Source organism: Phasianus colchicus, chromosome 6, assembly GCF_987193195.1.
Source record: "Phasianus colchicus chromosome 6, bPhaCol1.hap1.1, whole genome shotgun sequence".
Taxonomy (NCBI): Eukaryota; Metazoa; Chordata; class Aves; order Galliformes; family Phasianidae; genus Phasianus; species Phasianus colchicus.
The window spans coordinates 47235269-47262827 of record NC_143441.1 but is presented as its reverse complement, the minus strand read 5'-3'; the positions used below and the strand labels follow the sequence as shown (position 1 = coordinate 47262827).

The 27559-nt window shown below is 44.4% G+C and overlaps 2 protein-coding genes across 4 annotated transcripts in view; both read right to left on the bottom strand.

The window, feature by feature from the left end:
- Positions 1-1689: 1689 nt before the first annotated feature.
- Positions 1690-9206, bottom strand: CRYGN (crystallin gamma N). 2 transcript variants are annotated; one of them, XM_090143180.1, is made up of 4 exons: positions 7629-9206; positions 6461-6709; positions 5951-6096; positions 1690-2506 (listed from the first exon to the last, which is right to left on the bottom strand). In XM_090143180.1, exons 1-4 carry the CDS (start codon positions 7707-7709, stop codon positions 2371-2373), a joined length of 612 nt encoding a protein of 203 aa, XP_089999306.1. In that variant the 5' UTR covers positions 7710-9206; the 3' UTR covers positions 1690-2370. The 2 variants fall into 2 exon arrangements, with proteins under 2 accessions (XP_089999306.1, XP_089999305.1); XM_090143179.1 differs by lacking the exon at positions 7629-9206 and adding an exon at positions 7174-7574.
- Positions 9207-9346: 140 nt separating this feature from the next.
- The window catches only part of RHEB (Ras homolog, mTORC1 binding), a 32258-nt gene continuing 14045 nt past the window's right edge, over positions 9347-27559 (bottom strand). The window contains exons 2-8 of one of the 2 annotated variants that reach the window (XM_031607905.2): positions 27253-27324; positions 21912-21979; positions 18929-19011; positions 15065-15121; positions 14917-14964; positions 14328-14409; positions 9347-9877 (exon numbers count right to left, since the gene is read on the bottom strand). In XM_031607905.2, the coding sequence (XP_031463765.1) occupies positions 9785-9877; positions 14328-14409; positions 14917-14964; positions 15065-15121; positions 18929-19011; positions 21912-21979; positions 27253-27324 (503 nt within the window). In that variant the 3' untranslated portion in view covers positions 9347-9784. The remainder of the gene's footprint in view (positions 9878-14327; positions 14410-14916; positions 14965-15064; positions 15122-18928; positions 19012-21911; positions 21980-27252; positions 27325-27559) is intronic. The other variant, XM_090143178.1, reaches the window with a different exon arrangement.

Below are 27559 nucleotides of genomic sequence, written 5' to 3'. Positions count from 1 at the left end.
TCAAAACATGTGATATGTTTGTTATTGCACCTCCTTTGTTGATTGTGTGGTTACTTTTGGAACAGGAGGCCATCAGACAACAAACCCTACGTGAGTCCCTATCACTGGATAGGAATCACTTGATTTAACCTCTCCAATAGACTGGATGGTTTAAAATGAAAAATCAAGGCAAGGTGCCATTTGTGATGCTGAGGATGCTGAGCACATCAGGCAGATGGATGTCCTCTGATTCAAGGACTTCACAGCTCATTTGTTACCATCCATGGGGGCGTTCCAGAACTGTGGAGATGTGGCACCTGGGGACGTGGCCAGTGGACATGGTGGGATGGGTTGGGGTTGGACCTGGTGATCTGAGGTCTTTTCTGACCTTAATGATTCTATAATTCTTCCATTGGAGTTGGACGGGCAGCTCAAAGACCCCACTCAAAGGCCCAATAAAACAGCTCCAGCAGGCATGGAGGAGTGAATTCACTGTTACCTGGTCCAGATGGGCTGCTCTGGAGAAAGAAAGAAAAAGCACAGGAGGGGTTTCTGTGTGTACTGGGTAATGGAGCACAGCAAAAGTACTGTAGCTGTGCAGATGTTTTCCAAGGATTCATTTGCAAGACATATTCCATCAAATTCCCATATTATCCAGCCGGAGAGAAAGGACATTTGTGTATGCAGCCATTCTGGCAGGAGCTATTTGCTTTGAGGCCAGAGGTAATTCAAAGTTATTCTGAATATTACACTGCAGCAGCCTGGCCAAGCCCCATAATGCTGATTATTAGGGCTTTCTTGGCTTTCCAGATGGAGCTGATTTCATTTAGTTCTCTCTCCTGTAATTAATAATTACATATAACTACAATAACTTTTTGAATCTTTGTTTTATCTCCAGCATTTTGCAGAATAGTTTCCAATTTGGTACATAGAGCAGAGCTCATTCAGCCATAACGTGGTGCAGTGCAGATCTCTGCTGCACCATCTCACATTCATTTCCCACCAAGCTGTCATTTTTGTCATTTTCTACTCCATTTAGGAGTTCTGACCCATTTAGGCTCAGATCAAGGAAATGAAGAGATGGGACTCCCTTCCCTTCCCTTCCCTTCCCTTCCCTTCCCTTCCCTTCCCTTCCCTTCCCTTCCCTTCCCTTCCCTTCCCTTCCCTTCCCTTCCCTTCCCTTCCCTTCCCTTCCCTTCCCTTCCCTTCCCTTCCCTTCCCTTCCCTTCCCTTCCCTTCCCTTCCCTTCCCTTCCCTTCCCTTCCCTTCCCTTCCCTTCCCTTCCCTTCCCCTCCATCTGGGATTCCAGTTAGGGTTTATTTTAAGCCCTTTGTTTCTTCATCCTTCATACTGCACTGTGACACTGAATGTGCTTTAAATGAATGAAACTCCTCCTTTAAAGCCACTCACAGCTCAATGCCTGCCTTTCTTTGGGACTACATTTGTGCTTATTTTTAACAGATTACTGTCCAGAAGGTCACAGCAGAGAGCAATGCATGTGGCTGGATATTAACTTTTAATAGAGTGCATTGAATTCAGGAGCAGATTAGAGTCTTCATGAAGCAAAAGCAATGCTAATCCTGGAAGAACTCCTAAAATCTTTCATAAGCTGCATTTAATTAAAAGAAAATGAACTACGCAAGAGTTGATGCATGAATTGTACATTTGTGCATCCCACTCAATGAATGAATAATTTCCCTGCCTTCTTTCCTGACCCAGAAATGCCTTGCAATCCATTAAGGATGCTTAAATATTGTTACAACTCCAGCAGACCACGTATCACCAGGAGCCACCCAGGGCCATCACAGCCCACAGTGCTTCAGTCAAAGTCAGCCAAAGGGCTTTTAAGTCAGAGATCACCGTAGAATCACAGCATGGTTTGGTTGGAAGGGACTTTAAAGGTCATCCAATTCCATCCCCCTGCCATGGCCTGGCTGCCCCCCACCAGTTCAGGCTTTCCAGGGCTCCAGCCAACCCAGCCCTGAGCACCTCCAGGGATGGGGCACCTACAGCACTCTGGGCAGCAGTGCCAGTGCATCCCTACCTGCAATGAGAAGAATTTCTTCCTAATGCCCATCTCAGACTGGGATGGTTTTTGGGAGCTTTCCCAGGTCTTCTTTTCACTATCAGCTACAAGAGAAGACGTGTCCCATCACACCCCATGAATCGTCACACCATAGAAAAGTAAAATCACAGCATATAACCTTAGAAACACTGAGCATATCCATTCCCTCTTGAACTCATGCAATTGATGGAAACAAATTTACTTAGAGCCAAAATTTGATGTTGAACAGTTTATTCCACGGGTCAGTGAGGTGATGCCCAACCCAGCAGCCCAGCAGCCCAGCAGCCCAGCAGCCCAGCAGCCCAGCTCCGATGAGGTGTTCTCAGCTAGAAGTAGTTGATGACCCTCCGGACAGACTGGACGTTTGCACTGAAGCCCTGCCATGCTCGGAAGTTGCTGAACTCGCCCCGCTCCACCACATACATGCGGCCTCGATAGTTGGGCTCCTCGTAGAGCACCCACCTGAGCAAGAAGAAAAGATTAACGGTGTCCCCACGGTTGGGTGATGTCAGCCCCAAAGCCCAGACCAGAGGCTTCCCCCTTCATGTTGCTGTAAGGATGGTGTGTTTATGGTGGGACGTGACTTTGCTGATCGTCACAATGCACAACAGAAATAAATTCACAGCACTGGTGACAGAGCACTGGAACAGATTGCCCAGGAAAGCTGTGGAGTCTCCATCTTTGGAGATATTCAAGACCTGCCTGGATGCTTTCCTGTGTAACCTACTGTAGGAAACCTGCTTTAGTGAGGAATTGGACAGGATGATTTCCAGAGATCCCTTCCAGCCCCTATGATGCTGTGGTACTGTGATTCTATGATTTGCTAGTGCTACAGAAGGATGTGAGTCCCCTCAGCCCCATTCTGGACTAAAAGCAGAAATGTCCTCACTGCAACACATGAAATGCATCTGACCTCCTAGAAGTGAGTCTTTAGCCATGAGGGGAACCACACCTTTATCTGTACTTAATACATCCTCTTTTTTCCAGCAATTCTCAACAACCTTTCTGATATTTCCTAGCAGGGACAGATTGGGGTTCTGTTTCATTCCCCTTATCTCTTATCTCAGCACCCATGTTGTTGCTCTTCTCTCTCTTCAGCCCCTTAAGACACATTGTGCCATGGTCTCAATGCAGCAACAACCATCAGCCCTGTCCTCTGTTCACATCTCCCATGCTTGTTAACCAGGCTTTGCCATTGCTCTGTCACTTTTACATTCGACTTTCATTGCTGAACTTTTCATCTCTGCCTCGTTCTTCTCTCCCCAAATCAGAGGTCACCGCTACTTCCCCCACGTATGGGCTCAGCAATGACAGCAGAGCACGACTTCAATCTCCCAAATTATCCCAAATCAGTTGGGTTTTGTGGCCCATCTCTCACCAGACATCCAGCAGTGACAATTTGGTTAGGACCTACTGCTTGTGGGAGGAATTCCTTCAAACACAGCACGGGGCAGTGACTGCTGCAGGGTCAGCCAACAGCTGGCGAGTTCAGAGCAGCCTGACCCAGAGCAAAAAGCTGCGTCTGTAGGAAAAACATTCGTTTGTAAAGCCAGCCACCCGTGAGCACTACAATACAAAAGCTGGGAGCATTCAGCTGAGCCACCCCAAGGACTGCTGGGTGTGTTTGGGTTGATGTGCACTATTGGGATGCCTCCAGGTGGGTCTCAGCTCCATCTGTCCGCACAGCACCGGCTGCCTGCCTGCTCCCACTGCGCTGCTGGCACAGCTGCGGTCTGCAAGCATGCAGCATTGCCAAAGAGAGCTCAGCCAAACAGCTGGCTCTGGGGTGTTTCCTACAAATGAACAAGCTCGTTCTCTAGTACTTTTTGCAGCCAGTTTCTATCCAAAAGGAGATGACAAAGCCATGCACAGGCTTTCCTCCAGGCTCGCTCTGCGGCGCTGCTCACACGGCTGTAGGGCAGGGTGCCCCAGATCTCTGTGCCCTCGTCGTGTATCCTGATGTGCACTCTTGGAGAGGTTGCTGTGCTCTTCACGTTAATTAAGAGCGATGTATAACATCATTATCCTCCTCTGAACACACCCCAGCCTTGTGCATAATGCACACATGGATTTCTTCCTTTTCCTCCATCCCATCAACTTATTTCTCTGTGTATGGAACAGAATCATAGGCCAAGTTGGAAGGGGCCCACCAGGATCATTTGTTTCTCCATTTAGGGGAAGGCTGTGAAAAAAAAGGGAGCACAAAGAACACCAGAAAGATGGGACTGAGGCATATTGGCCACACAAGGTGATGAGTGAGGACTTGTGTGCTTATTTAGCCCTTCCTTTATTTCATAGCATCGCAGAATCATTGAGTTGGAAGGGATCTTTCAAGGTCATCTGCTTCAACTCCCCTGCAATGAACAAGGACAGCACCAGCCCCTCTGCTGTGGAAGGGCCATCATCATGGTGGGATGTGCTGTGCTGTTTCATCTGGTGACAGATCCTGGGGAAAGCTGGATGGCCAAAGACACTTCCCATTGAGCAGGTGCAGCTAAAGGGACAGAGACACCTCAGAACTGCCCCACAACAGCACTTCCATTTGAGAACTGCTTCCACGGCTTCATCAGCACCATTTCTGTCTGCTTGTCCTCAATCCCAAAAGAAAAGCCCTATGGCATGCAATGCCAAAGGCATAGAAAGCCTTTGAAAAGTCACATCATGTGAACATAAGCAGGCAAACGTCTACACTCACATGTGAGGGAAAGAAAGCTTTGTGGCCTTCATTGGAAGGAGGGGGAAATCAATCTGAAAAATTCAAGTTCTTGAAAGTTTCTGGGCAGCATCCCAATTTCTCTGACTCCAGTTTCTGCTACAGGGACACGTGTGGTGAATCATTGGTCCCAAAGCTCTCATGGGCTCTTGGCTTTATGGCACTGGTCCTCCCCATGATGCAGGACCCTTGCAGGGCTCTGGCTGATCTTCTCTCAAGAGCTCCTTGGTGGTAACAAACCAACTTTGTGTATCCATGAGTGGGCAATGAAGACATCTGGTGTTCCAGAACCATGGAATTGTGGCACTGAGGGACGTGGTTATTGGGCATGGTAGGTTGGAGTTGGACTCAGTGATCTCAGTGGTCTTTTCCAGCCGTAATGATTCTGTGATTCTTTGATTCTAAGCCTATTTTTCTTTTTTTCTTTTTATGAAATGGAAAGGTCTTCTGTTGAATCAGAAAAAGCTCTGCAGTACACCCTGTGTCAGGATGTTGCGGTCTTGGAGTGCAGCACAGTTCTCCCTGTTCTGCAATGCCCAGCATCAGATGAGATGTGCAAATCCAGCCTAGGACAGGTGAAATATAACGGCACTGGGCACTTTGCCACCCAACAGCTGAAATAAGGCAGAGCTGCTGCCCTGCAGAAGTGCTTGAGAATTCCGTGGGGCAGAAGGATGGGGCAATACATCCACAAAGCAGCTTCACAAGGCACCAAAGTCCCACAGGGGGATCCCAGCATCCCACCTCCACACCACAGCAGCTTCTGTTGTCTTTAAGAAAAACAATGTAATGTGAAGACAAGGTGTTGCTGCCTCACGTTTGCTGTCCAAGGAGGAGGTTTCTGGTGTTGCAGGAAGCCCTGGGGAAGCCACTTAGAAAGCAAAAGCCCTGACTGCAGTGCCCAGCGGGTTTCATGTGGGTTTTAAAGAGGTGTTTGGAAAAACACAAGGAAATGTGAAAAGAGAAAAAGGGAGGGGATGGGCCGAGTGTTGGGTTGCATGCCCCTTGAATGCATCTCCAAATTCGTGTACCTTGTGCTTAGCTGCTACCCTCCTGAAATCACACCCTACTAGAGCTGCTCTCGTTCCACACTCAATATCAGAAGCACCAAAATGCCTGGTGTAACCACAGCCTTGGCCAGGCTTGTAGGCTCCCGCAGGCCCCGTTAGCTGTAGGACACAGTGGGTACTCACGCTCCATCACCGTACACCCTGACGGCGTTGACGTGGGGCTGCTCCCAGCCCCGGCCCCGCAGACAGGAGCAGTCCTCAGTGAGCTCCATGCTGCGGCCTCCAAAGCAGCTCCCTTCAAACAGCTGGATGCGGTAGTGCTGGCCGTGCTGGGGACAACGGGGTCGAGTCAGTAACAACACCAAAAATAAAACCCACAGACAATTATATCCCCCAAAGCACTCGCTGATATCCCCTGGGGAAATGAGAAGGCATGAGAAGCTGAGCACTCGGGGCTCATCCCATAGCAGAGGGATCAACACCAGGATCCCTGTGTGCCCATCTCTGTGCTGCAACGCAGCTGAAGAGACCTCAGTCCAACCCTGACACCCCCTGGGATGCACACTCCCGTTCCCCTACGAGCATCCCCTGCCTCTTTTGAAAACCACTGCAATAACCCCATTCCCATCAATGTCGTTGTGTTTTACACCCGGAATCGTATCTCCACCCCCTCGGGCAATCAGAGCTGCTCACCATGCCCACAGGTCTGCAGGAGCCCATGCGGTCGCCGCGGCCGTTCCAGCGCTGCCAGTGCGGGTACTCGCCGTGCTCCAGCACAAACTGCTGCCCGTGCAGCTCAGGGTGATCAAAGCAGACCCAGGCCCCGCTCTGCACGCGGATGGAGTTGACACGGTGGGGGAAGCCTCGCTGCTGGAAGCTGCTGCAGGTGCTGCACACCTCCAGCTTCCTGCCTGAGAAGCATTTCCCTTCGTAGAAGGTGATCTGGGGTGGGGAGGAGAGGGGGATGGAGGTGAGGACCTCAGTTGCAAGCCAATGGGAACCTCTCACCAGTGCCTCATTTTGGGGTCAGCTTGGTTTTCCTAGCATGCAACCATCCCCTTACCAGCATTCTGGTGAGGCATTGGCGCAGGTTGCAGAGAGAGGCGGTGAGTGCCCCATCCTTGGAGACATTCAAGGTCAGGCTGGATGGGGCCCTCGACACCTGATGGAGCTGTGGGTGTCTGTGTTCACTGCAGGGGGGTTTGACCAGATGGCCTTTAAGAGTCTCATCCAACTCAAATCATTCTATGGTTTCCAACATGAAGATTCAAACACAAAGCCCTACTCCCAAATGCACGCCCATCCCCACACCCTCCCCATCCCCGCTGCACTGAATCTGCACTTGAGTGGAACATCACCCAACCCTCACCCCACTGCAGCCCATCCCAGCATGAGGCCATACTTACTTTTCCTGAGTACTGAGACATTTCCTGATGGCTGCTCTCCAGGACTGTAAATCAGAAGCTGACCCAACCCCGCAGCACGCGAGGCTGCCTCGCTATATATGGGCCGGGCAGTGGGGCTGCTGCCACGGGGCTTTTGGGACAAAGCAGTGGGAGCTGGGGCTTTGCAAAGCTGTGCTTAGTTGGCAGAATGGGGCCCAGGGCTGCTGAGCACAGAGTTTTGACTGAGGACAGGCAGTGAAACAATAGATTTGCTTGGCAGGGTTTTGGATGATTAGTGGTGCACGTTTGCTGCTTCTTTTGGAAGGATTTCTTTTTAACATCATTATTTGGAAGAGACAGCAATAAGAAGGCAGACTGGCAGCATGGCTACCTCAAAGCCCACCCAGTTACCATGGGCTGCCTGCCCATCACCAGCTCAGGCTGCCCAGGGCCCCATCCAACCCAGCCCTGAGCACCTCCAGGGATGGGGCACCCACAGCTCTCTGGACAGCAATGTCAGTGTTGCTGATGCTCAGTTGTCTCTTCCCCATTCTCATGGATTGAAGACACCTCTGCAAGGGTCTCTGCCTCTCCCCAGCTGTGAGAGAGAGAGAGAGATGCTGACCTCATTAGAAGAGGTTGTGAGGTTTACCCAGCGTTAGCAGCATGTTCAGAGGATGAGCAGTGCTGATTGCATAAGGACTAACTAGACCCTGTTGATTTCTCCTTTCAAGGCCGCAGCCCAGTGGCATTAATTAGCAGCATGAGCCCAGCAGGTCCTCGTGGATCAGTGCCTGCAGCACCTGCATGTGGCACAGTGACACTGGTGGGATCTCAGCCAACCCAGAAGACTTGCCATTTCCTTCCTGATTTCCCTTACAAGCTGTGCATCACTTAGCACAGCTCTTGGGAACCCCTGGTGGGATCAGGGCAGTTGCCACACAATGCTTCCTGAATTCCAGGCAAGCTAGACAGAGTTCTTGCTTCTATATACATAACACTGGGCTTCCAAGAGCACCAACCCCCTTTAGGGCTCTCATGTTGAAGAGCCAAACCCATGGAATCCCTCAGTAAGCAGAAAAGAGTGAGGCTATCCAGGATCCTCACTGCTGGAAGGTGCCTTCCACACACATTCTGTCCCTGGGCTCCACTGAAGCTGATTCTGAATCCTGAAAGTAAAGTTTTTCTACAAATATTAATTGTTCAGACAATTAACAGTCTGAGGACAACACACAGAGATGAAACTTATCACATGTGCATTGTTTAGACTGAAAAGCAAAAGCTATGTCTGGTTGCAGAACCACTGCAAGTATGCCTTCCACTTTACTCCTGCCAAGAATTAAAACTTTTCAATGGACTCAAATGTATGAGAAAACACTTCATTTAATAAACCTTTCCCTAAATCAGCACCTTCTACACGAAATAGGTCAACTGCACTTTTTTCCTCCCAGATACCAAGTTCAAGTAGTTTGCTTCCAGACTGAAGAAGCTGCCCAAGACAGCACTGGGAACAGGCCTTGGTGAAAGGCCAGGTGCTGGGAGCCCACGTTAGCTGGATGCATGAGTATAGAAATGCATGATAAGCAACTCACATCTATTTGTCCGACGTGCAATTTATTTTAAACAACAGTTTTGTTTTCTTAGCAAATTTAACTTGGCTAAATCCATTCCAACCCAAGAGTGCACAGCTGCATGCCAGCCTGTTCCTTGGAACAGATGTGTGCCCTTCAGCCTGCAGCCTCACGGTCACACAGAGGAACAAGCAGTGCTGTTTGACAAAATCCAGCTGCTCCTTCCACACCTTACCCTGACACCCTTACAAAGGTGTCCCTTGCATCTCCTTTCTATAACCAGCACAAAATCCAGCTGAGCTATCCAGGCACCTTGGAATTCCAGCAATACAAGTGGTTGGGATCTCCTCCTAAGCCATTGCACGCTCCTCCTAAGGCCCAGCTGGTCCTTGTGGATCAGTGCCTGCAGCACCTGCACGGGGCACAGTGACACAGGTGGGATCTCAGCCAACCCAGAGAACTTGCTGTTTCTTTCCTGATTTCCCTTACAAGCTGTGCATCACTTAGCACAGCTCTTGGGAACCTCTGGTGGGATCAGGGCAGCTGCCACACAACGCTTGAGCTGAACATCTCACACAGAAGCTGACATGGGGCAACCACCAAAAAGTTATAAGGAGAACATGAAGGTTTGCAGCTATTTTATTTACAAGTATACATTTAACACAAAGAAACACTGATATCCAAGCCTAGTTAATAGTAGTGTAACAATATGCATCATTTTGATGATTATTCTAACCAACAAACTACACTGAAAAATTAATGCCAGTAAAATTCTTGGTCATAATATTAAGAAATACAATATATAAATTGAAAATATGATTGCTTAAAATTTGAAAATGGAAGTGAAGCCATTTGCACAGGAGTCAGAGTTTAACATAATCTGAAGGGAAAGGCTCCAAACCAACTGTGTATCTCTCAGGTTAACAGAAGAAAAAAAACACAAAATTAAAAAATTAAAAAAAAAAAAAAAAAAAGAAGCATAGTTTATCCTTGAAGATAAAGGGCAGTTTTGCTTCTTCAGGTAGAATGTATTCCCATTGTTTTCAGGCTTTGCAGTGGAATTACATTACTGAGCATGAAGACTTCCCTTGTGAAGCTGCCCCATCGATTTTTTCTGCCTCCAAAATTATCCTCTTAAAAACATCAACGGCGGTCTGCAAAGAGAGAGCACACGGTGAGCAGCAGGCAGTGCCAGCCTCAAAGAAGTGTTCCTCAGCACTTTCACCCACTACACCAACACAAAATGCATTCCCTGCAAAGGAAAGGCAGCAGATGCTGTTAGGCTGGGAGTTACCTGCTGATAACAGCCCTCCACAATCCAAACGATCTGAACGACGTGGCTCATCTGCCCTGTACAACACAGCGCATTCCCTGGGCAAATGAGATTGAAGGGAAAGCATGGACAGGACCACAGCTGCTAGCAAACTGCTTCCACTAATGAAGAGTCTCCCTTAGTCAAAAATAGGTGATATACTGATCTGCAAATAGGTGATATACTGATTTACAAATACACTGTATGATATTTCATTGCTTACAGCTGACATTTTAATGCACCAATTCTTTATATTCCTGCTTGAAATCACCTACTATAAAAACCCACGCTTTATTCCAACAACCAAGCAGCTATATATTCACTGTCAAAGCCATGCTGTTGGGAACACTGAGATGTAGGAGTTCACAGAGCTGCTAATTCATTTCACAGAGAACATACATTCACTGAGAAGCTTTAATCAGTGCCCTGCAGTTAACCCGTAGGAACTTGTAATTCAGCCCAAATATGCTGAAGGATTTTAGAATGAGCTTTTAAGCAACGCAGGAAACTGTTTTGCAACAAGGAATAATGAACGCAGCCAGACTTTCTATGCATCTGTCTGCATATGGTGCAGTTACAGGATGTGGGTCACATCTAGCCTACAGAAAGCCATCTGCCTCTCTTCTACATCCTTCCCTTGAGGAAGTGAAAGAGATGCCAGGCAAGGCAATGGGTGCTGCTGCGTGTGAGGCACCAGGAGGCTCAGTGCTCCTGCACACACACAGCCGTGGATGCCAAAGGAACAGAGCCCAGGAGGTGTACAAATGGGAAAGTCTGAAGCCCTAAACCCAGCCCACAGCTGCTACTCAGCTCAGTGCTGCTATCCAAACACAACTGCTTGGTGATTTTGGAGAGGAAATTCTCTGCTGCTTGTGCTGCTGGTTGTTCTTGGCACAGAACTGGGCAAAGGAACTTGAACAATAGTCAGGTAAGGAAGAGCATTTCCCCTCCCCCAAAAAGCTCTTCCAGGGAAAGCACTCCCAAATCCATGAGGGAGGGGAGGAAGATCCCAAGCCCTTCTGAGCATCCTCACACATTGCACTTTTCGTGCTTGGATATGAAACTACTCTTGAAAAAGCAGCAACATCCCAAAACTCATTTTTAAGAGAGTTGTTTTGGTGAGAAGTGGATTTTTTTTTTTTTTTTTTTTTTTACTATTTCCTTCCCCCTTCTAAAATAAGCCCTTCTAATGAATTCTGTGTAACTGGATGGACACATGAATGCTCATTACTCTCTGCCTTCAAGCAGGTTCAGGGACCAATCTGGGTTCTGGTTGTATTTCACACCATTAGCAATTTATTGTGCTGGGATTAAAGACAAAGCACTGCACTATGGCTTAGGGGGAATGAAGTAACAAATTCCCTAAGAAAAGCCTGAATGAAGCTCCTGAAGTTAGCCTCATAGATACACAGCACTTCAACACATCCAGAAATAATTAAACAGCTTGAGAAAACACAACAAGCACATCTAGGGCCCAGAGAAGGGACTTAATACCTGAACTCAGCTTCAGGTCGTAGCTCAACAAGATGTGATTCTGTGTGTCTCATATTTTGCTTATAAGATACGCGATGTCCTTAAACACTTCCAGCTTGAAGTTGACTTTTAGAATGAACCAAAAAAAAGCCCCAAAATACCCCAAATTCTTCTTGTAGAAAGCATTCACCCAATCCAGCTGATGATCTCCAACCAAGACTTAATTTAACTGGCATCTTTTCCTGAGCATCCAGCCCCAGAACTGCCCTCTCAAAACCCAGGGATCTCCCCAGGTGCCCAATATGATACACAAGCTCCAAAGCCTCAGCAGGACACCAGAATCTAGAGGAGGGAACACAAAGCCTAGAGAAGATCAGACATGAGGAACTCTTACCAGCCCCTACCACTTACCCTCATGTCAGCTTAGATCTCTGAATAGATGGGTAGTGGAAGAGACAAAGCCATGCCATTTCATCAGTGTGGTATCTTCTGACAACTCCCAGCAGAACAGGCCTGGTTGGATTAAGTTCATCTGCACAACCATTTGAGTTGCCTGCTGCAGCAGGGATTTGTTCCTAGGACTCCCACAGATGCTCCAAATAGTCTTTGGGTTTTTTTGGGCAAAGCAGGAAGGGAGATGAGTCAATGCTTTCCCACCTCCTTTCATAGAGAGAAAGAAGCCTCTGCTAGAACTTCTAGCAGGGAATGCCTCCTCTCCTTTCAAAGTTTAATTAAATTCCTTGCTAAGAGCTGCTATAAAGGACAGACCATGTAGGTCAAACTGGAATCAGCCTACAGTCTCTCCGTAGGCTGCAGCACGTACCAAATCAATTACAGACCAGCACACCAGAGACTGTCATACTCCAGCTCCACATCCACCAGAAGTAGATAGATTTCAGAAACAAGACTTCTTTTACCCCTAGAGCCTCACAGCTTCAGGCCTTATACTTTGCCTTCCAAGCTCAATCATCCACCTCCTTCAGCAACTGTCTGCAGGAACATGAAGAGAGCTGCCCCACTCCGGGCTCCATTATGCTTTCTTGCATATGTCCCAAGCCTCCAGAGGGAGCACATCAGATGCCCACAAAGCAACACACCACTTCCTGAACATCTCAGGTCAGCCAGTTTCTAGGTGTATTACACACAAGGCATACACCTTACTGCTGTACTGTAACGTCCACAGCAAGGAGGAGTTCTATCCCAGCACCAGTTCCCCATACAAATTTCAGCTAGTAGCAACTTAATGCAGATACTCTGAGACTAAGGGACAGGCACAAATACATGGCAGTCAATGGGACTTTGTTAGCACAGCAATTTAATATGCAAGGCATGCCAAGCATCATATAAAGCTTGTAGCTTCTTTGCATAAATATACACAGCTTTCTTTTTTTTTTTTCTTTGAACCAAGACAATACACAATACAAACTTCACAAGAGTTATTAGTAAGATATTCTCTAAGATATGAATTACTACACTGTTACACATTGTGAACTACGTCCAAAAAAAAAAAAAAAAGGACAAACAATGGCTCTGCCTATTCCAGAAGTACTGAGTTGTTTGAAAATAAATAAATAATCTCATTCTTTTAACTGGTTTATTCCTTAGGCTGACAATTTAGTTTCTGCAGGTATGCATCTGAGGCTCCCCAGAAGTAGAGAAGATATTAAGAAACTGCATGCTTTCATCACAGCCAGTTCTGACATGGTTAGTGCAACTCTTAGCCAGAAACAGAAGTACTTAGAAACTAATTCCAAGTATTCCATACGTGGAGAAAAAAAAAAATTGCAAGTTTCCTGCCAGGGAAAATCCAACTTTACACAAGTGTCTGCTACCAGTAGAGCCACAAGTTATCAGTCAGCAGCTGTTTGTTTTGCAGCTGAAAACAGGGAAAAGAAAGGCTGCTCATGCAGTTGCTGCCCTAGCTATGGGACTGCCCTTCTCATTCTGCTGCTGAGAACACCTAAGGATGTGACTATATTAGGTTAAATATGAGACAATGTAAGCACTTGTGCATGAGGACAGATTTCTCTAAACACAGCCTGCCAGTGTCCCTGTGACCCCACCATACATTCACATCTGCAAGAAGCAACAGTACTGACTTTGGCAAGACCAACAGAAAAAAAAAACAACACAAAATAAATTAGAAAGGCTGACACACTCAACCTATAGTAGCTTTTAATTACTTCAAGCTCAAACCAGTAGGTTCTTGTAGCTTAAATACTCAAGTGCAGGGCATCAAATCAGTGACAAAGTGTTATGATAAGTCACAGGAACAAGTTCAAATTCCAGAATATACTGCGAAGGTGTTTTGAAGGAAGTTACAGCAACTTCACTACAACTGTAACACAATAATGTCTGCCTGCCTCTGCTCTAGTCTAACATTTTTCTCATTAGTTCTGTGCCCATAAAACTATTATTCCCCCCACTAGACAGACCAAGTCCTGCACCTTAAAACATGAGGTTCATTCCCTTAGACCAGCTCACCCCCCTGAAGCAACAAGGAGCTCCCTATTCAAGGTCACTGCAGCAGATCACAGACCCTGCCCCACACACAGCAGAGATGCAAGTTTGAGTTTGCCACCAACTGTTCTGCTTTGTTCAGTAAAGCTTGACTTTCAGTTCTCCATTTCCCCCGTTAACTTACAGTTGCATCAAAAAACATATATATGTAAACCTGAATGCAGACACCCATTTTGTTTCCAACCATCTACACAAACTATCTGTACAGGACATGTAGACATTTAGCTTCCTTTATTAAGTGAAACTATGAGACATTCCATAGCATTACTATTCAAATAAGTGAATCTTAAATCTGTTACCTGATTTTCTTTAGCAGAAGATTCCAAGAAAGCTGCATTCCAGGATTCTGCTAAAGCTTTCCCTTCTTCATAGCTGATCACCCTGGCAAAAGAGAGGAAAGCCTGTTTCTTTGTAACTCACAGAAGGACTGAAGCTTCAGGAATGTCCCCACAGTACTGAAGCACTTAAGGCATATATAACATTTTGAAAGGCCTGGTCCCAAACAATTGCTATTTGCTGCTGTCAAATTCACTGCTGGGCCAGGTAGAACGCTTATGTGACCCAGAAGAGAGCAACTGTCCCAAACACTGACTTGTTTCCCTAAGCTGCAGCATCATCTCAGGCCTTAGAATGGTAAAAAAGAAAACAAAACACTTCCTTACTTGTCTTGAAAGAAATGTTCAGCTACTTTTTTTGGAAGCGTTTAGCAAGACTCAACATTACAACAGAAGCTGCTAGCACACATTCTGGACACAATTCCTTGCTGGTACCTTTGTTGTAACCTACATTTTGATTTTAGTCATGGAAAGCCAAGAACAAAACTGGCCATGGCAGCCACAGGAATGCTGGCTGCTGCCTTGCATTTCCCACATACTGGAGTTCACATACCGTTCCATATGCAGGTCTTTTTTATTTCCAACCAGCATAATGGGTATTCTGTGAAAGAAAGTTCAGAACTTCAGAATAGTTATAGTATACTGAACAAAGTACTAGCAACATGCCTGCAGTGAAATGAGATGAAAGTGTCACTACTTACTGGACTTTTCCCACCATATCCAATAACTTGCCATGGATAACTTTTATCACTTCAAAACTGCAAAATAAAGGGATGAAGTCACACATGCACTCCAATGCTTAACCTTAATACCCAATCAATACACAAGCAATTAAATGCATATGTAGACTGCTGTGTTAAAAATTACGTATAGTGACAGAACTACAAAGATGCTGAAGTGTTACTGGTTTGTGTACAACAGACAAAATGGTCCCAGAGGCAGCAGCAAACAGTACTTTGCACATCATTACAGCCCACCCAGTTCTGATACTTGCAGAAATAAACAATGTTACCCAGGACAGGTACATCTAACACACAAAAAGCCCCCATGCCCCCCTCTCCCCCCCAAATCTGGTTTGCATTCACAGTAAGAAATTCAGCTACTAGAATCCGACACACCTGGATGGGCATGTCAAATTAAAGCAGAGTTTCAAAGGAATAGCATTCAGTTAAGCACAATCCAACAAGAAGGAATACATAACTTTTAATAAATCTTAACTCATATAGAATTCTTTGAATTTTGTTTTGGCGTTCTGTGAAAACCAACAGAAGGCTGAATTCCAATTTCTTATGGATAGTGAGGAACCTGATGGGCAAGACAGCAGCAAAGCAGTGGTTGTTGAGGCACCTGACAGCTCACCTGCTGCCCACGTGATGTTTGCATGACTGGAGATAAGGCACAGCACTGCACAACACTGTGAGGCCTGGAACCCCACGTCTGACGTTTAACACTTTTGAGAACAAGCTATCAACTGAGTGAAAGAGCAGATGTTGTGTCTTCTGATTACACTGGAAAAAAGATGCTGGTGCATGAAGTACACACCTGAGCTTCAGGAGAGGTGCAGGTTCACAGACCCAACACACAACTACACAAGAAGAAAGGGGTCTTCACTTTGTACTGTACTTAAATTAAAATTGAAGCACTTACAAATGGGGCAGCACTGGGTTCTCGAAGAACTGGTGCCTGAAAGCACTACTCAGATTGTTGGGACTCCTTAAAGTTTCTCACTTCTGAGCAATAAACAATACCATGGTTAAGAAGGATTTTGTGTCAAGGAGGTTTGTTTGCTTTACTTCGGCAACACTTTTACAGAGCAGAACTTAACACTTCATGAGCTAATAGATTTAGTATATCCTGTTCAGAAATTAATTGTGTACAAAAAGAAGGAACTCAGTCCATCGAGCACATCTTGCTGTTACTAACTCAAATACAATACTACATAAATGTGGAATCAATGGAAGGAATTAAGGGTTATAAAGAATTGATGCTGAAAAGGTATAAGAGAAATTCTGGGCTTGAGAACTGGTCTTGGACTTTCAGCTGAGAGTCTCAGAAGTAAGAGTTAAATGGTGTTGAGCTGTGACCAAGTGCAGAGGCAACACTACAGAGAGAATCAGATGACCCTGAAAACTGAATGAGAAATCATTCAAAATAATTCTGATACAGACCATAGAACTGTTTCTCAGCCTGAAGCAAGAGGAGAGATGTAGCATACTAGCCACAGGATGACTGAGTCACCAATGTAACACAATCACTTTCTTTCTATTACTAGGTAAGCTGCTGCCAGTGTAGCCAGAAAAACACTGCACCACAGCACAGCACAGTGCACGCCCTCACCTGTGGTTCCACCTTGTGCTGCTCAGTTCTCAGTTTCTGCTCATCCAGAGCTCAATTTTTAGCAAAATAGAGCAAGGACTAACAGCTGATCTTTATTAATAGATCAAGGTGAAAACCGAAAGGGAAGGCTATTTAAATTCCCATGATTCTGGCACAGAAACAAGTCGGTAAGAACTACCCAGAATGAAACTTGACTGACTGGATCAATTTAATTAATTTGGAAAGCTTGCTCAAACATAAGGCTAGAAGGAGCAAAAGCATAAATTAGAACCCTTATCAACAAATTCTATTCCCCTCCAAAAAGGAAAACAAACACCAAACCAACATCACACCAAATCATGAAACAGCAAGAGGTCTGCAGACCATAAGATGTTCCTTTCCAGCTCTGTTAAGCAGACAGGGTTACAGGAAAACACTCTGAAACACAACCTGAAGGATTACTAGCTGTGCTATACAAGATCATGGAACACAGCACAATACAAATTTGGAATTTAATTAAGCTGAACTAGAGCAAAAGCCTTCCAGTAACCTTGCAGCTGAGAGTCTGGGAATATTACAAATGTAGGGCATCAGCTTTCACTCAAGCCCCATTATAAACTTCCCAGTGGAGATCAGCAGGGAAGAAAATAATTTTAAGAAGACATTTCTATTTAGTTTGATGTCAAAGCTCCCACTCAATTGGATCAGTACTCCGATCGATACATACACTTCAACAGAAATTGAGACGTGAGTGCCTGGGAGAGACATCTAAACCACCAGAGTACAGTGGAAGGTCTTTTCTGTTGCTTTAACATCACCTTGATACTGAACTTAGATAAGAAACTGAACAAGAAAGGATCATCAATACTTTGAAATTTTGAAGAAAAAGAAGCAAGAATTGGGATTGAGTTGATCAAGAATCAAATACTGAACAACATGAATTTCTTCTTAGGACTGGGAATACTAGTCAAACTTTACACAGGTCACTTAGCACCAACAATAGATCTCTGATTAAAAGAGGGAGATAAAAGAAGGAAAAAAAGAGTAGTTTCTTAAGATACACACGAAAGCCTCACATCTGCTACATTTCCCCCAAACCACACGTGCTTTCTGTTCACTACTTCAAAACTACTGATGAAAACCAAGAATGAAGAACTCCAAGAATGAAGAACTGAAAATCTGCTCAACATTAAATAACGTAGAAGCAGCTGAAGCTGATGACCAGACCACATCCATTTTCTGAGAAGTACAGAAAAGCCAACAAGAAAGCTGTTTCACCTGCAGTTTATGAAGATCTTACTGAAAGACACTCAAGATGACTTTTTCCTGCTTTAGAGGAAAAGACATGGAATGCTTCAGTGCTTGTCGAAAGCTGATCAGCTTACAAGTACAAGGAAAGCAGTACTTTTCTTCTATCCAAAGTGAAAGGCTTCAGGTCTTAACATCATTTTCAACAAATGGAAAAATAAAAGAGGATTATTGTGGCTGAAGATGCTGTACAGTATTAAGAAACTAAGAGTGATTCAAGGTTAACCTGTACTTAAATCGAGTAGACCAAAGGGAAAAGATAAAGTAACAGAAGATGACAATACCTTAAAAAAGGTTGAGACACTTCTAAGTGCTTCTCCAGCTATGACGGAACCTGTGCTCATGTGAGGACTGACTACAGTTAGCAATGAGCACAAGACAGAAACTCTGGAAAATCTCAAAGAAGAGATTTGCTGTAGCATAGCAAGACTGACCTCCAGGCCAGAAGTCTCATATTGCTGCTTATGTCAAACTTTTTGATGGTTAACCAGAACGAGTCAGGATGGGAAACCAAAGGAGTCTCAGTACTGCAACAAGCTGCTAGGCTGAGGGACAGCTGAACGCCTAGCTTTCTCTTCACATAAACGTGCAGTGCCCTCGTGGTTCATGCTGAACTCCATCTTTGCCTCTTACGTTACAGCACAAAGCCTGTTTGTTCCTGGGACCAGTCTATGTGCTTTGACTTACACTCAATCACTGGAGCTCAGCACTGCCCCATTTCTCACACAGTACCTCCTGCTTCGGTCTGCAAAGTGCTTGGGACATTTGGATCTGAGGGGAAAATTCTGAAAAAGCCATTCTTTTGTATTTCAATTACATTTCTAAGGCAAAGAGACTGAAGGGATTACACATACATAAAGAAAAATAAAGCAGAGGCAGGAGCTGAGCTGATATGTATATGGCTAACATGTGAAGCAGGAGAACACAACAGACTTTGTTACCTTTTTATTGACGTGACAGAATAAACAAGAATGTAGCCATTGATGTCTATGGAGTATGTCTGAGGAAATATGGAGTATTCATCCTGTAAAAGGAATATTGCAACTGAATTATTTATTGCCAATGCTGAGAGCTGAATGCTAGCAGATCAGTAGCAGCTGATTAGTTACATTTGAAGAATATTTTTGTGTAATTCTGAGAACTAGGTTTCTTCATCATAATGCCTGGTGTGGAATCTTTACCCAATTAAGAGAAAGCAAAGCGAGTTTGGGGCACCAGCTTAGTTAGCCTGTTAGTCTGTATGCTCTACAACTTAATCTACAGCTTTTCCTCTTTATTCCCTCTAAGACTACAGATCAGCTAAAGCTATCCCCAATCCTCTTACACTGCTCAGTTATCAGTTTACCCTAGCACAAAGCATCCACTCTGTCCTATCACTAATTACCAGTTATGCCTCTCACCTTGCTAGTGACACATTTCCATCAAATCCCAAATTTCAGCAGCTGCAGACAGGATCTAAGATTTCCACATTTCAAGGGGCACTGACCACAACTAACTTACCTATGGGGTCTGTTAGGCAGCTGTGGCACACCAAACTAACTAATGCTCATCACAGACACAAGAACTGTAGTCACTGCATGCTTTATGGCAACCAGAAGTTTCCATTACATGGCAGTTGCTTAATAAAAAATGAAAAATAAATAAAAATAAAAAATAAAAATCAAAGCAATAGCACCAGCAGCAACGTAAAAACCAAACCCAGGCAATAAATCTCTAAATTTACAATGCCTGTAAAAATGCAAATGAACAACTCAGTAACTGAAACAGATTGACAGAATGCAGAAAACACAACACTAATACTAAGAATTTCACGTTAAACACCGAAATAGAAACATTTTAATAGAAGTTCCCAGGTAACATTTGCATTTTGACAAGAGCCATACATCTTATTGTACGAACTCTCCATTTTTTAAGCTTGTGTTTCTTAGGATGTTAATTTTAGCTGAAGATACATAACCTCCCTGTATATTGTCATGACTGAACAGATGGAGCGGTGCAATCATGCAGCTTAAATCTAGACAGCTAACAGAAAGCAAACTTCCTTAATAGGCAAATGCCAAAAAAACCCACAACCTTTCATAAATCAACTTCCCAGATTCTGCCAAAAAAGTTTGAAAGAACGACACTTGCACATGATGCCCTTATTTGCCTTTAATGCTACACACTGAGGTCAGCCCTCCCCCATCTCTGCTTAAATGCCAAGCTGCCCTCTCTGCTGGCTGTGTAATCCCAGTGTCAACACAGAGGGATGTGAGCTGGCCTGCAAGTAAAACAGGTGAAAGTGCAGCTCTGCAGTTATTTGCCTTTATCTGCAATTACTCAGGATTGCCACAGTTTGAATTCAGGTTCAGATAAGATTTGTTGTTACAACCTGTTCTGAGGTCCCATAGTGAGCCTCCTCTTAACTCTACCATGTAAACCTGAACATGTAACTGTGAGAGGTAAAGAGGCACAAGACAGAAAATAAGTACCAAGAAAACTATTTTTTAGCTTGCCAGGAAAGGAAAAAAAAAAAAAAAGACCATGAAGCTTCCTGGAACTTGGGGATCAAATTAAGAACTTTGCCAAGTGACAAAACAAGCAGAGCTGCAGCTTTTCAAGCTAAAGCCAAGTTTTCAAGTGCATGACATAAATCTGCAATATAATCTTTGCTATACTGCATACGTAAGGATGCTCTATGAATCATTAAGCAAGACTGAACTGAGAGAAATTTGTTCAAACCACACCTTCCATAACCCAACATTATCTCTCCCTCTAACCCTGTGAGCCACAACTCAAAGTTCAAGTCATTCACAGGAAGAATCAAGGCTGGAAATAACCAGAGACTGGGAAAAATACTAACTGTTCAGTTCTATTTAATTTCAATTTCCCAAACAACATATTTATGACCCCAGCATTTGTGGTCAGTGCTGTTACTAAACCCTCTGACTGATTACCTGTAGATCTAGTGCTGCTGATTAGCACCACAAGCTGACAGCATATAATTATGGCACACAGTTATTCTTACATCATGTAGCTCTCTTTGAAGGTGATCAAATAGTCCTAGAAGGTCACAGCCCTGAATACTCTCCCAGCTATGAGCAAGTGTCCTGCAGCTTTCATGTCTAAAGCACTGCCTGTGTACTTTACTGGCTGCTTAACGCTAACAGTTTGGGAAAACCCAAAGGCACAATACCAGAACTCACTCAGAAAGTAAGAGCATGCAAACAGGAAGATGGAAAGGGATTTAGCAGTCCCTTTTTTAAGCACAGCTCTTCAAGAGACAGAGCACTCCTGTGTATGGAGCACACACTCACCTGCAGGTCCTGCCAAGCATCCGTGCGTAATTAGCACCTCTATTTTATGAAGCTACTGATCACGCCACAGACATTTGTTTACCATCTCCTTCTTCATTCCCCCTCATTACACCAAGCTCAGAAGCATGCATGCATGAACCTTCACTTACTTAGAAATGTAAACAAACTGCAGGAGTTTCTTTGCAGCCTGGTGAGTGCTACCTATGTGTGCTGCTGTCTACTCTGCCTGACAGTTTAATGAATAGAAACCAAGGTGCTGGAGCACAGAAACTGAAGAAAGTCAAGAAAAACTTCTGCGTGGTTTACTGAATTGGCATTTTCCAATTAATGAAGACTACCTGACCATAAGTATCAAGCAGATTACTTAAGAACTTTGGTACACTGAAGTTAAGGCAGCTCTTTCCTTGCTTTTTTAGGCATGTGTACTTTAAGCACTAGCTACTGTTTCAATTTCAATAGAAAAAGTACATAAACACTATACAAACATTGTTTTGGGGGAAGAAAATAAAGTAGGATCATTTAAATTGAGCTTCAGCTTTGAACACATGGTCACAACCAGGGTAGCTTTTCCTAAGCACCAATATCTGTTGTGTTAACTCCAAAGATGCAAAGGGAGAAAGGTACTTACCTGGCCAGCAGTGTCAACCAGCTGAAGGTGATATTCTTGGCCATTTACTGTGATCAGTTTTGTAAAAGCTAGAATAAAAAACAGATACACATTTCAGAATGATGAACAAAGAAAGGACCAGAAGTCACTCATCTCTGCCACTGCTAGCTGAAGGGTTAAGAAAAAGAACACGTTAGTTACAGGCTTTAAAGCAGAAGGCTGCATCAGGCTGCTGTGCTTTTAACTCGAGTACCGTAGGTACTGAAACTTAGAAATTAACTTTAAAATTTCAAATTTCAGAAGATTCTTGCTATGTGTTTTGTTTTTTTCCTTTAGAGCTGCTTAGAAATAAAGAGTAGAAAGGTTCTACTACTACACATCATTTCAAAGAGACTTGCAGGCATCTATAATTTGTGGTTAACACGAGACACAAATGCAATTAACGTTAAAGCTAACTTTGAACTTCACACAGGTTATTTCCCCCAGTTTCCAAGCAGTTTAGCGAGATCGATTTCCTGGATACCAATACAACGAGGTGAATGATCTGGATTTACAAAAACCTCTCTGGGGCTAAGATACACACACAGGCTAACTGAAGAACATGCTAAACCTAAATAATGAGAGTTTAGCTGAAGCTCCCCACAGTACTTGCACATTTGCCGCAGCTACCAGTCTGTTCAGTCCTTAGTCAGGAAGTACATTCAGTTCCTACGAGATGAGAACTGCTGCTCTTCCCAGGGTTTATGAAATGCCAACACACTGCAAGCTGAGGAACCTTTCTCAGTGTCTGCATTATGCAACTGCAAAAGCAAACCGTGTCAGAGCTCGTGGAGCACAACGTGCTGCTGAGTACCACGCATACCAACCAGAGCACGCAAGCTGAGCTTCAGGGCTTCATGTTGCCCTCAGCCTGAGATCACGGGGCAGCACACACATCTTGGTAACGTGTGTGTTGTATACAGGTGAAGGCAGTTTTCCCAGCTGCTAATGGTCAGAGAAGTCATTTCGTTCCTCATAACAATTACTGGGGAAATAGCCAGCACTGCAGTGCTGTGCTGACCACATCTCAAGACTGTTCATCCTCAAGCTGCAGCAGAGCTGACTCCTCTCCATCCAGCTGTGCAGTCTTCCATCCAGCTGTGTTAGCTAGCCTCTGCTCACACCTCCTGACTCTTGCACAGGATCTTCTTGAAGCTGAGCTCCACCAGCTTTCCTCCTGCCCCCAGTGCTTGCTGCTCTGTCACACCTCCACAACATATTACCTCAAGTCACTGGGCTAGCTCCACACTGAAGACACCCAAAACTCTTGGATTCGGCCTGTCTAAGTCACTCAAAGCATGCTCATGAAAAGGAGCAACTGAAACAGAACAAAGCCACATTTTGCTGTTTGGAACAGGCTGCCCAGGGAGGTGGGGGAGTCACTGTCCTTGAAGGTGTTCCAAAACTATTGGAGATGTGGCACTGTGGGCATGGGCCAGCAGTTGAACATGGTGATCTTAGCATGTCCTTTCCAACCTTAATGATTTTAATGATTCTATAAGGCAAGTGTCTACATGCAGAGCACAGAGCAGCCACGCAGCTTCCATTACAGTAGCAACACGTGCAGTGTGAATGAAGCCTCACAGAGAGCTCCTACCAACCATACCCCATCTGTCCCAGCACTACAGCTGTGATAGCACCTGTGCCTGCACAATGCAATCAGCAAGTTGCTGGCACCACTGCACAAGGTTGTAGGGTTATGAAGCAAGAATGCACAATAGCTTTTTGGCTGATACAAATTCTTGTTTGAACAGATGTTAACATGCAAGGCTGCTGTATGCAGCATCAGTGCTTCAAACATGAAGGAGATACAGTGCATTACAGGGGCTGGGCACAGCAACTCCCATCCACATCAAAGCACTCTGCAATCAAAGTAGGTACAAGAGCCTCATGAAGTTAATATTTAAAAAGGGACAGGGACAGATGGCAGCTCTTCTAGAAGCCCAGAATAGACCAAGCAGAAACACCATCACCACTGGTACCGAGCAATGGGTGGCAGAGCAGGGAAGGAAAGCTGTGGGACAGTCACTGCAGGCTGGGCAAGGAGCTGCCAGCTTGGAGCAGGGACTCCCAGCACCAGGAGAGCCTCCTCCTTTGGCACAAACCCACTTTGATGCAGTTGTAATTGCACAGCGCAGCCCCACCAGCTGCTACAGCCAAGAAGCAGTGTGACTTGCACAGCAACTCCATGAGCTGCTGACTACTGCTTCCCTAAGATCAGGTATATTTCAGCGACACAAACATGAAAGAAAAGATTTCCAAATGCTGCTCAAATGGCAGCTGTTGTGAAAACAAGCCATTGTGGTAAGGATTCAGAAACAAGCACACAAACACAGACCTTCAGATCAACAGTGTTACTGAGCAGAGATAGGGGACCAGTATAAAACCTTTCCCAGAGCTACTGAATGGTAAATATATCCTCCTCATAAGGGCACATCAGTTACCACCTTCTGCATCCCTTTCTGACTGCCTTCAGTCCAAGTCAATGCCCATCACCAGGACAGCTTTTGCAGCAGGTGTGTAACACAGCAGAGCTAAAGCCCCATGCCCAGCCCTGGAGAACGCTGCTCAGCAGCAGCTTCCAAGCACAAGTGCTGCCACCCTTGCAGGGCAGCTGCCTTCACGCACATGGCAGAAGCTGAGCCTTAAGGATGACTTTAGCCAACCATGTGAACCTACATGTATTGCCTCCACAACCACTGGCGTGCCTTCAGCCCCCTTCCCTTTCTAATACCCTTTTAATGACAACTGTACCAAAAAACACTGGAGCTGTGTGCACATTCTCTATTCCTTCTGACTTGAGTTCCACATTAAGATTCTTGGGCTTATCCCAGTTTAAGAGTTCTAAATTCCTCTGTTTTTCCACTAAACACTGAGGAAGTCTGTGTCCATCCAGCTTAGTGTCCACACAGGCTCCTTCCATGTGCTCCTGCTCTGCAATGGCTTTGCTTCTCTTGCCACCACTTCCCAAGTAATTGTCCCACTGGTTTCTCCACCCTGCTGCCTCACTAACAGCCACCCATCACAGCGTCACTCTTGTTAGGACATTAGGAAGAGGAAATTCTACTTTGTTAAGCAATTAACTCACCATCAGTGCTGCCACAAAATGCTATGAGTTACCCTTCCTGATGCACAAGTTTACTGGAAGCAACTGAATTCAACGTGCTTATTAGCTTAGATAAACTAACTTTTCTGGTTCTAATGTAACAGAAGCAAAGGAAAATGCAGCACTGAAGAACTGCTGACTTTTCTGTACATTAAGTGAAACCCGATGCAGTTCATTTCCCCTGTGTTCCTTCCAAAGAAGGTAGAGTTTTTTTCCACTGGAAAACAAAGCCACTAGAATACTCAGTCATATCCTTTTAGTTCAAAGCTTATGTTTTACACTTGTTCCTAAGAAAAAGCTTAGCTATAGTTTCCTTCCTATGAAATTTAATTTTGAACTCAATTTTTCATGCAAGTTATATTATTTGAAGACAAAAATTACAAAGACTAAGTTACCATTGGTACTACAGTTTTCTAGCCATTCAATCAGTGCTGATAATACTTTGATGATTTTTCAGTTACAATTTTCTGGAGATAAAACAGAACTTACACAGGCCATGCCATCCTTTAACTTATATTTATTTTTTATTTCAAGTGCTGTAATACTAGAGCACACCCAATCACTATATGAAAGTTAAAAGTGTGACAGCCTGCTTTAAAGCACTGCAAAAAGTCCTGGATGCCCAGGCTGGATGTGGCTCTGGGCAGCCTGGTCTGATGGTTGGCAACCCTACAGATAGGGGGGTTGAAACTAGATGATCTCTGAGGTCCTTTTTAGCCCAGGCCATTCTATGATTCTATGAAAAATGCAGCATTCTCAACAGACTCTTCTACAGGAACCTGGATTCTTGAACTCCTTCTGGAATCATTAACCAGATTCAAAATCACAAGTGAGTAAAGCACTAAAAGTTGGTTACATTGATTGTGTCTTACAATTCTGGACAGGCTCAAAAGCATACAGCTGGAGATATCAAAAGACTTGACCCATCAAGAGTCTGCATTCATAAAAAGCATATGAAAGAAATGAAGACAGACCATTCAGAAGAATGGTTTTATACCAGGGTAGGCTTCCTGCTATTTGGACCCCCAGGGCATATCTTCTAGGTCTCACCCCTACTCCTCAGCAACACATTCTGATAGAAGAAGGGCCCTTCAGTGCTCTACCTTTCAGAAACTTTCTCTAGCCACACCACAGATCACAAGGCTTCCAGCAAAATAATAATGCTGCTTGTTTTCTATACAAAGGAGTCACACAAAATGATGGCATTTTCAGGATGCCCCTGACGGTTTTCATGGCCACGATGCACTTAATATTAAGTGAGTAGTGCCAAATAAGAGCCAAATACGTGCAGAATTCACCTACAAATGAGTCATCCACACATACACAATGAAGCCTGGTGGAAAACATAAAGACTCTAACCAAAACCAGGTAGAAAATAAATCTGTATGAGGTGTTTTAAAATAAGTACTCGTAGTTAAGTGCTGCCAGTGATAGATGCACAGCTGGAGAGCACCAATTACAATCAATATGTTTCTGTGGACAAGAGTTTATAAAGGGTGAAACAAGTCAGTCTTGTGCCAAAATCCTAAACCAAGACACGAAGGCACTCTCCACACTTTACAGACAGCCTCTGACTCCCTGTCTCTTAAGTTGCTCCCATATATCTACAGAAATCTACAGGTTTACTTTAAATAGTTTGCATTTGTAAAGTGCAGACAATCAAAAGTTACCTGACTGAAGTGATGTTAAAATGGCAGCCCTGAATATGGCAGGGGGGCTGGAGCTTGATGACCCTTGAGGTCCCTTCCAACCCACACCATTCTATGAATCTATGGTAAGATTTAAAATAATGAAATCTAATGTACGAGACACTTTGTTTGATGCATCTCAAAGCAACCCTTTGTTTATAACTCTAATAAAACACTACATCATAATGGGGTTCGGACACTCGTACATAGACCATCAGATCATTTAGGTCAAGGGGAAAATTAACTACTTCTTCAAAAAATAGTATCTGAGGTTCAGTTCCATCCAGTAAAATAATCCTGAGCAAAATGTGCTGATGGCCACTGACTGCTAATTATTATGATATAAATCAAAAACCTCGTTCTGCTGATTACTTTATTCCAACTTCCAGACAGGGGCTCAACATCCAATGTATTTACCTGTTAAAGTAACGAGCTGTAATGTTACTATGTAAGTGCTTATATAAAAATACCAACAATGACTTCTGATACAGTTAGCTACAGAAGAGCAGCTTATCAGTGATGTACTTACTATTCTCTATGGTTGGATCATAGGAATCAACAAACTGTCCTTCCACAAACTGAATCGTCAGTGAAGATTTTCCTGCAAAGCAAGGAAAAGACAATTGGTATTAAAATAAGTCTTCAAGCTGTCACCCCCTTATACCTGGTAGCAGATAGAGCAACACTTTTAGATGAGCCAATATGAGCAGTGTGGTACACGTAAACTACAGATGACAAATGACCTATTTTAGAATTACATCCCTAAATTTAGCAACTGGGTCTCCTGAACTTTTATCAGAAATAGTGCAAAAGCTACTCAGAGTATGTTCTGCTTT